General features: G+C 50.6%; 2 protein-coding genes across 2 annotated transcripts in view; both read left to right on the forward strand.

Moving 5' to 3' along the window:
- Positions 1 to 7,953, forward strand: part of KIF17 (kinesin family member 17) — a gene marked incomplete at its 3' end in the record, with an annotated part of 21,044 nt that extends 13,091 nt beyond the window's left edge. The window contains exons 7-14 of the mRNA XM_082493492.1: positions 393 to 490; positions 1,152 to 1,299; positions 2,865 to 2,953; positions 3,082 to 3,206; positions 5,385 to 5,616; positions 6,545 to 6,803; positions 7,045 to 7,112; positions 7,246 to 7,953. Of these exons, the coding sequence (XP_082349618.1) occupies positions 393 to 490; positions 1,152 to 1,299; positions 2,865 to 2,953; positions 3,082 to 3,206; positions 5,385 to 5,616; positions 6,545 to 6,803; positions 7,045 to 7,112; positions 7,246 to 7,953 (1,727 nt within the window). The remainder of the gene's footprint in view (positions 1 to 392; positions 491 to 1,151; positions 1,300 to 2,864; positions 2,954 to 3,081; positions 3,207 to 5,384; positions 5,617 to 6,544; positions 6,804 to 7,044; positions 7,113 to 7,245) is intronic.
- Positions 7,943 to 12,952, forward strand: DDOST (dolichyl-diphosphooligosaccharide--protein glycosyltransferase non-catalytic subunit). The gene is made up of 11 exons (XM_082493544.1): positions 7,943 to 8,211; positions 8,847 to 8,957; positions 9,229 to 9,315; positions 9,700 to 9,803; positions 10,716 to 10,810; positions 11,173 to 11,266; positions 11,368 to 11,516; positions 11,798 to 11,945; positions 12,070 to 12,190; positions 12,287 to 12,393; positions 12,473 to 12,952. Exons 1-11 carry the CDS (start codon positions 8,073 to 8,075, stop codon positions 12,620 to 12,622), a joined length of 1,305 nt encoding a protein of 434 aa, XP_082349670.1. The 5' UTR covers positions 7,943 to 8,072; the 3' UTR covers positions 12,623 to 12,952.
- Positions 12,953 to 13,262: the final 310 nt, after the last annotated feature.

Raw genomic sequence — 13,262 nt, forward strand, 5'->3', positions numbered from 1 at the left:
TTAGAAACAGCTGTGAAGAAAGAAAGCAATTTCCCTGCACCTTTCATCTCCTTCCCAGAGTCTTTTATCTTCCAAATCTGTTAGCATAGCCCTGGAAACAAGTCTCCTGTTATTCTCTGAAAAAGATTAGATTTATATTCGCTTTCATATACCTGAATCTTAAACCTCTCCCCCTCTGCTCAGCGTTGACTCCTTCTCTCCCCACACCTATGGAGTCCCGGGCCAGTGGGCGTTTTGGCAGCGCAGATGTTTGCACAGGAGCACAGTTTAAAGGAGCGCACGGATTGCCATGTTCTTTGCTGGCAGCCAGGTTCTTTGTTCTGTTTCCAGGCATTCTGCAGACATCCCACCCAGTAATTGTGAGTGATTTTTATTTCTGCTTTGCTTTGCAGGGCTTCTACCTGCTGAGACTGCTCACCTGGCAGTGAAGCAAGCTCCCCTCCTCAAACCCCAGTTAGATCTTGAAGCAGAGAAGCAGCTGATCAGAGAAGTAAGTCAGGAGGGGGTATCCTGTAGTGTCTTTGACTAAAGCTTGTGGGTTTTTGTGATGATAGTCATTACAAATATGGTGCAGGGCTGTGTGGTTCAGCCTTTTCAGAACACTTCTCTTCCTATTTTTTGGTCCTTGGGCTTCTCCTATGGACAGAACGTGTGTTGATGGAGGTTTTATTCACAATGCCACTTTCTCTCAGCATGGTTCCCACCACTCTGGAGGTGAATTGGAATGGATTTCCAGGAAGAAACTACATGTGAAATTTAGATTCCTCCTGTCAGAGGAGGGAGAAGTAGGTGGGAGGAAAGCAGTAGTCCAAGATGTTAGGAGCAGTACAAGGATGAAGATAAAGAGGGGATATGGAGCAGGAGGAAGAATGAGGAGTTGGGGGAGGGGCAGAAGGAAATCAAACTCTCTCCTTGCTCATTACAAAGCTCCTCCCAGGGCACCACATCTGCCCAAGACAGTGGTTTCTAGGGTTAACTAGTCACCTTCCATCAATACTGTGTCAACTTAAATCACAGAAAAAGTCAATGAATATAGGATGGTAAAGTTTTATAGGGGTGACATAAGATGTGACCTAGATTGGACCTAGATGTGACCTTGGGTACAGTCCGGAGCAGGGCTGTCATGTCAGGCTGTCTGCTGTGCCTTTCAGGAGTACGAAGAGAGGCTGGTGCAACTAAAGGCCAGCTACGAAGCAGAACAGGCGTCCCGCACCCGCCTCGAAGAGGACATCAGTCGCCTGAGGAATCACTACGATCTCAAGCTGTCTGCTCTCGAGGAGAACCTCAGGAAGGAAGCAGGTGTGGATGAGGCAGGTGGAGGGTGGGCAGCGCAGGCTGAGGGTTCCCTGATGCTTTAGGCATGAGCAGACACAGACTGGTTTTGCAAAGTCAGATTTGTGACAGCTGCTGCCACCTTTAAAGTGGCAGTGACTGCTACTGCAGCAAGTGCTGCCTGGAAGCAACAGCAGTCCCTGCTCTCAATCCTCCCTTATCGACAGCAGGAGTGGTAACTCTGGCTCTCCTCAGCCATTCACAAGACTCCCTGTCCCAGCTGTGTCCTCTTCCCTATTTCTCTGACTTCTTTTCTCTGTCAGGACCGGGCTGGCCTCACCCTGTAAGCCTTGAGGCAATGAAATGCAATTTTTGCCCAGGTAGCTGTGAGTTTCTTCTGACTTCGGGCAGCGTTTCTCTCAAGCAGAGATTGGAGCTGCAGAGATGACTGGTCTCAGCAGGCACTGCTCTGTCTTGATCCGATTGGCTTTGCACGACTCACACGCCCAAGATGAGGGTGGCTGCTGCAGTCTCTTCCATCGCATGCAAATGTGATGCAGCCCTTGGGCTCCCGGTGGATTATCAACACCATCGCTTTGCCGGAGGGTGGATATTCCTCTCGCCTATAAAGTGTTGCCAGCTATCCTCTTCGTTACTGCTTTTCATTTATACTTCCGCAGTGCCTCACAGCATGTTTTGCAACGTGCTTGCACAGCACTTGTTGCCCAATGTTAATTCTTGAACCTATATTCTTCATTTTTGATGCTATCACTTTCCAAGGTGAGAGGTTCTTCCCCCCCCGCGCCTCTGATTACAAACGTGCACTCCGCAGCCTCTGAAACAGATTATTTCTGTGCGAACACAAGGACCAGGCTCTCCCAACCCTATAAAATCTGTGTTCCTCACCTGATATGGCCCCTGGGACATTGATGGCTTTTATTGACCACCATAAATCATAGAATCACAGAATGGTTTGGGTTGGAAGGGACCTTAAAGATTGTCTCGTTCCACCCCCCTGCCCTGGGCAGGGACACCTCCCACCAGCCCAGGTTGTTCCAAGCCCCGTCCAACCTGGCCTTGAACACCTCCAGGGATGGGGCAGCCACAGCTTCTCGGGGCAACCTGCGCCAGGGGCTCACCGCCCTCACAGGGAAACATTTCTTCCTAATATTCCCCCTTGTCCTATCACTGTGCGCCCTTGTAAAAAGTCCCTCTTCAGCTTTCTTGTAGGCCCCTTCAGATACTGAAAAGCTCCTCTAAGGTCTCCTCGGAGTCTTCTCCAGGCTGAACAACCCCAACTCTCTCAGCCTGTCAAATCATAGAATCATAGAATGGTTTAGGTTGGAAAGGACCTTGAAGATCATCAAGTTCCAACCCCCCTGCCGTAGGCCAGGGACACCTCTCACTAGACCAGGTTGCCCAAGGCCACGTCCAGCCTGGCCTTGAACACCTCCAGATAACAGACCTTTTCCTTCCAGACACAGAGTTTTTAGCTTTTGGTGAAGATTTTGCGTGATGTTTTCACAGATTTATGCTCTAGTTTTACAGAGCTCGTTGCTTACCTTGTGGGTATTTCCTCTTTTACTCTTCAGCTGCCGTGAGGACTGAAACTACTCCTGACGAAATGCCTTTGCCTGAAGACTCTGTTGCTGCAGCAGATGAAGAACCAACAGCAGCCCAGGTACCCTTCAGGCTACTTCTCTCCTCCGGGCTGAATAAACCCGAGTGGGTAGCGTCGCGCTTCATCTATGCCAGTACTCACACTATGGCTTTTCAGAGCCGCAGCTTTTGGTTTCTTCTTGTCCTCAGGACCCAGCAGCGCCTCGGCCTGTCCTAGACGCTGGCGGTGTGAGCAGGGGGAGTGCTGGAGCAGAGGTGGCCGTCACTGCTGAGGGGATGTCACTGCCTGCAGACCAGCAGCAGGTGCTCACCAGGTCAGTGATGCCGCCGCTCCTGCTAACTGCCTCCTGGGCATTGCTTACAACACACACAGGCAAGGAGCATCCCTGTTCTTCCATGATCTTACAGCTGTCAAACTTCAGCTGTCAGTTCAGTGCAGCACAAAACTAGGCAGATGTGTATCCTTTACCCCAAAATTAACTTAGTCCTATTTGGGCAGATAAATAGCTGTTAGCTGCGGCGTTCGATGATTCCAAGTACCAGAATTATGAGAGAAAACTCTGGAGAGGTCTGTGTCTGCAGATGTGGATGCAAAAAAAGTGTGCTTTCCTGACAACAAATCCTGCCTAGATCTGTAGGCAGGGAGATCTTTTCCTTCTCTGGCTTTTTGCAGGTGTAATTTATGAGGAGTTATTATAAAGTTGAGTCTGACGGTCACTGTGCCCAAACAGGTTACGGAGGCAGCCTCCTTCTCCTCTTAAAAATGGCTTTTGAAGGGCACTTAGAGCCCGCCCGTATCAGTACAAGTAAGGTAGCATGCCTTCCTGCTGCTCACTGCGCATGTGCGTGGAGGAGAGTGCATCCTCCACGACTCCCCTTTGTCACTGAGGTCACTTTTGCCTCTAACTCACACAGCTGACAATGTTTGCAAGACGTCAGCTGGAACTGGCATTAAAATTTCCCAGTAATCACATTTTAGGGGCAGCATTAGACTCAGGGCCTGGAGCAGAGGGCTGGGATGTGAGGGGTGCAGGCACGAGACTGGCCCTTGGCCCATCTCGGAGGCATCCTGCCTGGAAGGTTTTCCTCTGGGCAAGAGCCATCTTGAGAGAATTCCTTTAGTTGGAGTACGACACAGCGTATCACAATAATATGGGGGTTTGTTGCTGTTTCAGAAATATACACTCTCAGCAAATTCTGCTGATTTCTCTCTTTTACTCTGTTGCAGAGAATTATATTAAAATTAGAAATGCTCAACATAAGATATATTGTGGATGATGGAGTTTGATTCTGAAGAGTCTTGTGTTTTTTAACCAGTCTTTCAGCCTTACTGTGAGCTCCTGTGGCACGTGCTCGCTCTGTTGGGTCTCTCCCAGCTGAAAAAGGAGCTATGAAGAAATCTAGAATAGCGGTGTCTGCAATTTGCAGGCAATTCTGTCTGTTAATGGAGAGGTCTCCAAAGAAACCATTTGTTTTGACTGTATATCAAATCTTACTGGTCCCATTGCAGCACTCCTTTTTGTGACAAACAAGCGAAAAACGCTCTTCCAATTACATTGTTAAAATCAAAGTTCTCTGCAGATTAGGCAGGAGGGTTTGGTTCCGCGGGCACGGGGGTTTTCAAAGCTGCCTGTTAAAGGCTTTACACATCAGGATGGCTGCGAGAGCTCTGATACTCACTCAGCAGAGCCGAGGATTCAAGTGCGCATTAAGCAAACGAAACCGAAGGCTACTTGGCAAGTGCAGCACAGTAGAATAGCAGGTCATCTTTGGTGGATAACGAGCTCTTTTGGATGGGTTTGAAGATAATTAAGAGGCTATTATCAGCAGAGGTTTTATCAGCAGTGGGATTTTCTCCAATTCGAGCCAGAGCTGGCCAAGCTGAGTTATCTGCTCTGCTGCAGATTCCCGTGCAGCGAAAGAGAATGGCTCTGGAGCATGGCTTCATTTCTGTGTCAGAGCGTACAGGGCTGTGCAGCGTGGACACGAGACCAGCTTGGTATCAAATATGCGTCTGCGCCAGCAACACTGAGGTCATCCAAGTCACCAACCCTGGCTGATACTGCCCCAAAAAAGAAACTGTACTATGGTTTTCAGCCGTACTGCTCCCTTATCCACCTTTTAGAATATTTCTTTGTGTAATTTTGGCACCTTTTGTGCTTGCTTTGAGAGTCTTTCAAAACAAGGAATAAGAATTGAAATACGAATTCCACAAAACGGGTTTTTTTGAAATAATTCTGTGAGTGTAAATGCAGATTTCCGGACACACGTGCCGACAAAGGTGCTCAGAATAACACACACTTTGCCTTGGGTCCACAGGAGTATCTATGACAGAAACTGTTAATAAATTGGAATTTGCCATGATTGCTCAGAAATCACTATTTCTGTCCTGTGTCTTCCCAAACATCGTTCAGGTAAGGACAGGAATCCTCCACGCCTACGCAGAGGGCTCTTTGTACCACTGAGCTAAGAGGAGTGTTTGCCTTTTCCAGGCTGTGGATGCTGGAGCAACAGGTGGTAGGGGGGGAACAGGCGAAGAACAAGGACCTCAAAGAAAAGCATAAACGCCGGAAAAAATACGCGGATGAGCGGAGGATGCAGCTGGTGGCCGCCCTGCAGCAGTCTGACGAGGACAGCAGCGATTGGGTTCTGCTTAACGTCTACGACTCCATCCAGGAGGAGGTGCGAGCCAAGAGCAAGCTTCTGGAGAAGATGCAGGAAAAGGTGAGCAGCTCCCCGCTATCCCTGCTGAAGACTTAGGGAGCCTCTCTCCCCTCTGCTCACCCATTTTTTTAGGTTAAAGAGGTGTTTTAGGGCAGTACATTTAGAGAATGACTCTGGCCACGTCAAATATTTCATACGCGTGCCTGCGTTAGTCAGGATAAGCTTGTTTGTGTGCGTCTTCATGAAATACCAGGCGCAGCAGCCCTCAGGGTGGGGAATTAAGTTGTTGGAATGCCAAAGCCCACCTGTTTGGAAGGCCGGTTCCTCGCGCAGCGCACTGGCTGGAGGACGACATCTGGCGATGGGAGAGGATGTGACTCCCTCTGCTGCCCTGCGCAATCTATTGCACAGCTTCCTCCGGTTGGGATTATCGCACCTGGAGGAAATTACACCGTGAAAAGTTTTCTGGGAGGAAAAAAAAAAAAAAAAAAATAAAAGCAATGCTCTTAAATTTTAGGCATGCTTGAAAATCAGTTTTGCTCTGATGAGGCGGAATCAGAGGAGCTTCGAAACAATCTCTGTTTGTGTGCTGTCCTAAGTCTGCACGTTAAGAACTTGCTTTATTTCTGTATTTAGGTTATCAAAGAAATATTGCACCTTTTTCATCGAAGTTAGGAAGTCCCAAGAGTTTGTTAGCACTGGACTCAGACCACACTAACTTAATGAATTAGCTTAAGGTCCATTAATTAGTTAACTTAAGGTCCACTCAAAGACTCGGTGCTTTGAGGAAATGCAAGAAATCTTTCATTGAAACAGATGTGGAATCATCTCTCCACACAAATCTCACCTTAACTATAAATTAGAAATCTTCCCAAATATTGAAGTCTTTGTGTGTCTCTTTCCATCCCCCTGCCTGACAAATTCCTGTACTCGCAGTAACTCTCTCTCCTTTATAATCCCAACAATTTATTTTGGTTTTCTGTCCCAGCTGCGGGCTGCTGAGACCGAGATCAAAGATCTGCAGTCGGAGTTTGAGCTGGAAAAGATCGATTACCTCAGCACCATCCGCCGCCTGGAGCGAGACCTGATGCTCTTCCAGCAGCTGCTGGATCAGGTGCAGTCCCTCGTCCGCCGCGACTGCAACTACAGCAATCTGGAGAAGATTAAACGCGAATCCGTCTGGGATGAGGAAACAGGCTGCTGGAAAATTCCAGAGCCCGTCATTCAAAAAACCCGCCTGCCCGCAGGTGAGAGGAGCGTCCCGATGGTGCCACCGGTGCCTGGCTGCTCTTGGGCTCAGCAGGTCATGCCTGCGCTCCGCTCGCTCGTAAAATCTTCTGCGTACAGAAAATTTGTCTAGAAAATTTGAATAATCTAACACGAAGCGTGGTACGGATCCTTCTGGAATCTCTGTAAGCCCAGAACGGCATTGGGGGATCGGGGATCGTTGTGGAGACGACAACTCATTAACGCCGTCTCTTCTCCCAGCAGTCCCAGCCCTGCCACAGCCCCATCCTGCCCGAAGCAGCGCCGCGGCCGAGCGCGAGGACCGCACGGTACGCTGCCTCGCTCCTCCCGTTTGTATCCTATTTTACTGATTATTTTTTTTTTTTTTTTGCCCTGTTCCCAAGCCGTAACCCAAGGGCTAATGCAGAGCCCGGCGCTGCTGACGGCGTTTTCCGCTTCCAGCCGGAGGAGGACCGCTACAAGCTGCTGCTGAACCGGAGCGACAGCGAGACCGCCGCCACCAACTACTTTGGACACCGGCGCACCAGCCGCATCCTGCGCCCCGACCCGGCCCAGAACCGAGGTAAACCTTCACTTTCCCCAATTTTTTTTTTTTTTTTTGAGGGAGTGCAGTTTAGGTTCAATTCCCGCCACCTCAGCGGGGATTTTTCACAGGAGGCGGCTGGTTTTTGGCATTCCGCGAGGGCCGATGCCCACCACCGCCAGTTTCCCTCTTCTTCTAGCTCTCCCAGGGCCGGAGGCGGCTGCCATGCTCCAGCCCCGACCCTTCCGCCTCCAGGCCCTCTCCTTGACCCCGCCGAACGCCACCACCAAGCGCAAAAAGGGCAAAACCAGCTCCGGCAGCCGCCCCCTCTGATTCCACCGCCGCTGAGGTGTCCAGCCACGCAGGAAGACGCCAAATCTCTCTGGTTTTGCACTAAAAACGCTCTCGCTCTACACTGGGTTGCGGGACAGCGGGTGAGCTCGCTGTCACCGTGTTCTCTCTCTCCCCACCTCGCTGCAATAAACCAATCTGACACCGCCATTTTGAGGTCTTTTACTGGGAACCTGCAGACGCCCGCGCTGTCCGCCCAGGCCCCGCCGCCATCTTCCCCCTCCCCTCAGCGGCGCTACGGTGGCCGCGCGGGGATCGCCACAGCGTCCCGGTGATTGGCCGGCGGCGAGGAGCTGTCTGTCGGTGATTGGACGGCGTGAGAGCGGCGCCCGGCGCTGATTGGCTGCGCCGCCGCACTACCCACTTCCGGAGGAGCTCGGCGCCGGCAAGCAAGATGGCGGCGGCCGCGCTCCGTCTGTGGTGGCTCCTGGCGGTGGTGGCGGTCGGGGCTGAGGGGGGGCCCCGTACCCTGGTCTTGCTGGAGAACGGCAACCTGCGGGACACGCACTCGCTCTTCTTCCGCAGCCTGGCGGGTAGGGCTCGGGGAGGCGGCGGGGGACTCGCGGCCGGGCTGAGGAAGCAGGTCGGGGTTCCCTGGGGGAGAGGTGGGGGTTTGGGGTCCCCTGCTCAGTCTGAGGAAGCAGATCGGGGTTTCCTGAGCGAGAAAGGGGTGTTTGGGGTCCCCTGGCCGGGCTGAGGGAGCAGATCGGTGTTGTTCCCCCAGCCGTGCCCCTGTTTCGGGTCCCCTGCAGCGTTGGGCTCCGCTTGATGGGTGCCACAAAGGGGCTCTGCAGGGGCGTGATCCCCCTTGGTTTTATGTGGGAACCCCCGGGTGGTGCTTCCAGAAAGCCCTTAAACCACTTTTTCCAAAACACTGCTGTTTATTGGGGAAATAAAACTCAGGGTATTGATGTTGCTTTGCTTCTACGTGTGTTGATTTTGTGAAATGCAAATCACAGGCTGCCAGGATGGGAGGGACCTCAGGGATCATCTCCTTCAACCTTTCTTGGCAAAAGCCCAGTTTAGACAAGGTGGCCCAGCAGCGTGTCCGTCTGGGTCTTAAAAACATCCAATGACGGGGAATCCACCACTTCCCTGGGGACATCATTCCAATGGCTGATTGTTCAAATTGTTAATTCAAGTTGTCAATTTTGTCTGGTGGCTGCAGACAGGGGTTTCGATCTCACTTTCCGGACAGCGGATGATGCGGGCTTGTCCCTGATAAAATACGGAGAGTTTCTATATGACAACTTGATCATCTTCTCACCATCCATAGAAGGTAAATACAGGAGGGGAAAACTCAAGCGCTTTTGTAGCTTGGTGGCATTTTTGGAAGGGAGTTTCCAACTGTTTTGCAAATGTTAATTAATCTTGTGCTTTAGATGTCATCCTTTGTGTCTAGTACCCAGTAGCAGACTGCGAATGTTTCCAGGCCTTTAACGGTGGTTCTTTCAGCCACAATAAAAATGATTTGGTGTATTGTCATGGTTTAATTCTGCCGTGGTATCATTTCTGTGAACTAGTCATGAATTTCTGGCTTGTGCTCTCAGATTTTGGTGGAAACATCAATGTGGAGACAATCACTGCTTTCATCGATGGTGGCGGCAGTGTCCTCGTCGCTGCCAGCTCGGACATCGGTAAGTACAAGCGTTCATCAGAGCAAATTAGCGCATTTCAGCCACTTCTTATAACAGGCACCTACACTGCTTATGCTCTGCAGTGAGCAAATCGTTTGTTCATCCTTTTCTGAGTTCCTGCAACAAAAATGGTGGGAAAACGCAGTTTCTCATTTCTCGTTGTGAACCTCAAGGTTTGTGCTGTAAGGAAATGGGTGATAAACAGCCTTTATTGACAGTTTGAATGAGAATTCAGCTGGGGGAGGGTGTGATGCTCCTCTGGGTTTGGCTCGCAGAGGGCTGAACGTGTGACTTTAAGCTGAATTTACTTTTTATTTTGAGTACTGAGATTGGCATCATGTCTGGAACTCACTGCCTAACAGAGAATCCGTTCTGTCCTTCCAGGTGACCCGCTGCGAGAGCTGGGCAGTGAGTGTGGGATCGAGTTTGATGAGGAAAGGACGGCTGTCATCGACCATCACAACTATGATATATCCGATCCCGGCCAGGTAAACGGGTTTGTCTGTACATTTTGGGTTTTGTTAATGAAAACTTAGAATTAAAGGTTTAGGGATGAGTCTCCTGTCCTTGTTTTCCCTTTTTTCTTCCATCTGTTCTCTGTTTCTCAGCTTCCTCCCAAGAAAGTCATAAATAATTCTGCTTGACAGCATGACATAACACTGCAAAGCTCTGCATGTTTGGGATCTCTGCTCTCAAATCCACCTTTCTGAATTTCCTGGGTTTGATCTTTCAGATTTTAGTTTCAGATCACCACCGTATCTCAGGCAGTCGCACCACCATTGATGGTGGGCTTGAACACTCTGTAGTGTTGGGGGGGGGGGGGATTTCGCTTGCGAGTGAAGCACATCAGGCACTGCATGCGACGCTTCGCATGTGGGAAGGGGGATTTTCCGTCCCAGACATCCATATAGAAACGTACACTTTTCTATGATTCTCCCTCCCCTTGTGTCATCCAGCACTTTAAAATTAAAACCTATGTTAAGGTCTGAACTAAATATATTCTGCTGATTTTTATTTAAATTAAACTATTGAAGCAGTACCTGGATGTTGCCCTGGTTTAAGGATGAAAATTGTTAAATAGGGGGAAGTAAAATACTATAGGTATTGCTGTCTTTATCGAAAGGTTGTTTATATTATGTATCAGTATTAATTTAATTTTGTCATAATTAAACAAAAAAATGCTGTTTTTTAATTGGATTGTAAGATTCATCCAACAGCTGTTTGGTTTTAATTGTCTGTAAAAACAATGTTAACTTTCAAATAGCAAGAGAAGCTGTTGCGTTGCTGTTAGAACCCAGCAAACATCACACACACACACACACACACACACACACACCCCCACACCCCCACACCCCTGCCTGTGCAGCACGTTCAGGCCCGTCTCTCTCCTTTCCTCCCAGCACACGCTCATCGTCGCAGACACTGAAAACCTCCTGAAGGCCCCCACCATTGTGGGGAAAGCGGCGCTGAACCCCATCCTTTTCCGAGGAGTCGGGTAAGCGACCTGCAGCACGGGGCGGGGGCCGTTGTTGGGGAAGCCACACCAAAAATACTGGTGTTGCTGTGAAGTAAGCGCAGGGTTTGCTGGCTGTGACCCTTAACACAAGCAATCTCTTGATTTCGGATAACGATAAAAAGAAAATCTCCTAAGCAGCTTAGTTGTTGACTTAGCAATGTTGTTTAACGTAAATTAGTGAAGGTTGACTATATATCTTGAAGAAATAATTTCATTTCGTGGCATGTGGGGTTGTCTGACAACACCCGAAGGGTGAGGAGGTTCGTGCGGCTGTGCATTCCTCAGGGTGTGGGGGGTCCTGGGGGGGTCTTGGTGCTGCTCACGGCGCCTCTCCCTGCAAGGATGGTGGCGGATCCCGACAACCCGCTGGTGCTGGACATCCTGACTGGCTCTTCCACCTCTTACTCCTTCTTCCCAGATAAGCCTATTACTCAGGTACGCCCCATTACTTTTTCTCCTCTTTTGGGCTACACTTCTGCAATTAAATCCGTCAAATTTCAGCAACTAAACACTCTTCTGAACGCATTCCCTTTCAGTACCCGCACGCGGTTGGGAAGAACACCCTCCTGATCGCGGGACTCCAAGCCCGGAACAATGCCCGCGTTGTTTTTAGCGGCTCCCTGGATTTCTTTAGCGATGCCTTCTTCAATTCTGCTGTGCAGAAAGCTACCCCTGGCTCTAAGAGGTAGGTCGCCTTCCTGGCGTTCCTGGCTGAGGAATATTTGGGGAGCTGTTTGAAGAAAATCCTGCGAAAAAGGAAAAAATATTCATGTTATGGGGGAAAGAGCAGAAAGCTTGAATTAGATTGGGGGTGATGCGTTCCTTTGGCCTGGTGGAACAAAGGGCTTTGGGAAGCAATTGCCCTCCCGGCTAGCTTTTTGTTGCTTTCACATCTATTAATGGTTCGGGTTTTGGCACGTGGTGTATTTTTTCGGCCACGCTTTCTCAGCCTTCCTTCATCCGTAGGTACTCGCAGACGGGTAATTATGAGCTGGCCGTTGCCTTGTCCCGCTGGGTGTTCAAGGAGGAGGGAGTGCTGCGGGTCGGAGCCGTGTCCCACCACCGCGTGGGGGAACTCGCGCCTCCCAACGCCTACACCGTCACCGACCTCGTGGTAAGGCTTGCCTGCTTGGAGCCTGCGCCACGGGTGCTGAGAAAAGGAATTTGGGAGAATTTTGGGGTAGAGGTTCCTTTTCAGGCATCGCTCGTTAACTTTATGCGTTGTGGGTTTGTTGCAGGAATACAGCATTGTGATCGAAAAGCTTTCTGACGGCAAGTGGGTCCCCTTCGACGGAGACGATATTCAGCTGGAGTTTGTTCGCATCGATCCCTTCGTGCGAACCTTTCTGAAGAGGAACGGTAGGTTTCCCGCCCGGCCCCGGCCCCGCTTTGGGGCTGTTTTCTCCTCTGCTTCTCGCTTGGGTCACCTGAACATCACCACCATCTCTTTCTCAGGCGGCAAATACAGCGTGCAGTTCAAGCTGCCGGACGTCTACGGAGTGTTTCAATTTAAAGTGGATTATAACCGGCTGGGTTACACCCACCTCTACTCCTCTACCCAGGTAAGGCCGGGGAAAAATGACTCTCCCGCGAGGGACGGGTGAGCTGCCGGGCTCACCGGGTGGCTCTCTCCCCTCCCAGGTGTCCGTGCGTCCCCTCCAGCACACGCAGTACGAACGTTTCATCCCTTCGGCATATCCCTACTACGCCGGCGCCTTCTCCATGATGGTTGGACTCTTTATGTTCAGCATTGTCTTCCTACACATGAAGGAGAAGGAGAAATCTGACTGAGCTCCCTGTGGGAGGCAGAGCCCTTTCCCTGGTGCCGTGCGGGGACGGGCAGTGCTCAGGACCCTCATCTGTAACCGTGTGAGGACTGGTAGGTGCCAGAGACGCTGTGGATTTGCGTTTGGTCTTTTTATTTTTACACATGGGGGGATTAATAGGAAAGAAAATTAATTTTGGGGGGGAAATCTCTTGCCGAAGCGTCTGCAAACCTGGAGGCATGACGCCTCTGGTGTCGTTCCTTGATGAGTTCGTGATGTTTGTTTCTCTCTGCCGTCAGAATGATTTTGAGTTGAGATTCGCTCCCTCTTCAAAATAAAGTCTTGTTCCAGTGAATTCACCGCGTGGGGCGTTTGTCCGTGTCCCCCAACTTGCGGGTGGCGCCTGGGGGGGACGCGTCCCCGTGTTCCCCTCGCAGCTCAGGGTGTTCCGCGGTGGGGCTGTGAGAGAACAGTCGGATGGTGCTGAGGGTGGAGCACACCGAGAGGCAAAAGGGGGAGTCTGGGGCATCCGGAGGGGCTCGGGGCACCCTGAAAATCACCTCAAGGGCTCCCCAAAGGCACACTGAAGAAGATGGGGCACCCCAGAAGCCATGCTGTGCCCTGAAAAGCAAAGAGGTGGGTTCAGGGACTCCCCGAAAGGCTCA

Source organism: Vanellus vanellus, assembly GCF_965231255.1.
Source record: "Vanellus vanellus genome assembly, chromosome: 20".
Classification (NCBI taxonomy): Eukaryota; Metazoa; Chordata; class Aves; order Charadriiformes; family Charadriidae; genus Vanellus; species Vanellus vanellus.

What these genes read in the sequence shown, in the direction of transcription:
- DDOST (XM_082493544.1), top strand. Translation starts at nt 8,073, where the DNA reads ATGGCGGCGGCCGCGCTCCGTCTGTGGTGGCTCCTGGCGGTGGTGGCG. An exon ending in CAGATAAGCCTATTACTCAG is followed by an intron (nt 11,267 to 11,367) that starts GTACGCCCCATT and finishes ATTCCCTTTCAG; the next exon opens with TACCCGCACGCGGTTGGGAA. An exon ending in GCTACCCCTGGCTCTAAGAG is followed by an intron (nt 11,517 to 11,797) that starts GTAGGTCGCCTT and finishes CTTCATCCGTAG; the next exon opens with GTACTCGCAGACGGGTAATT.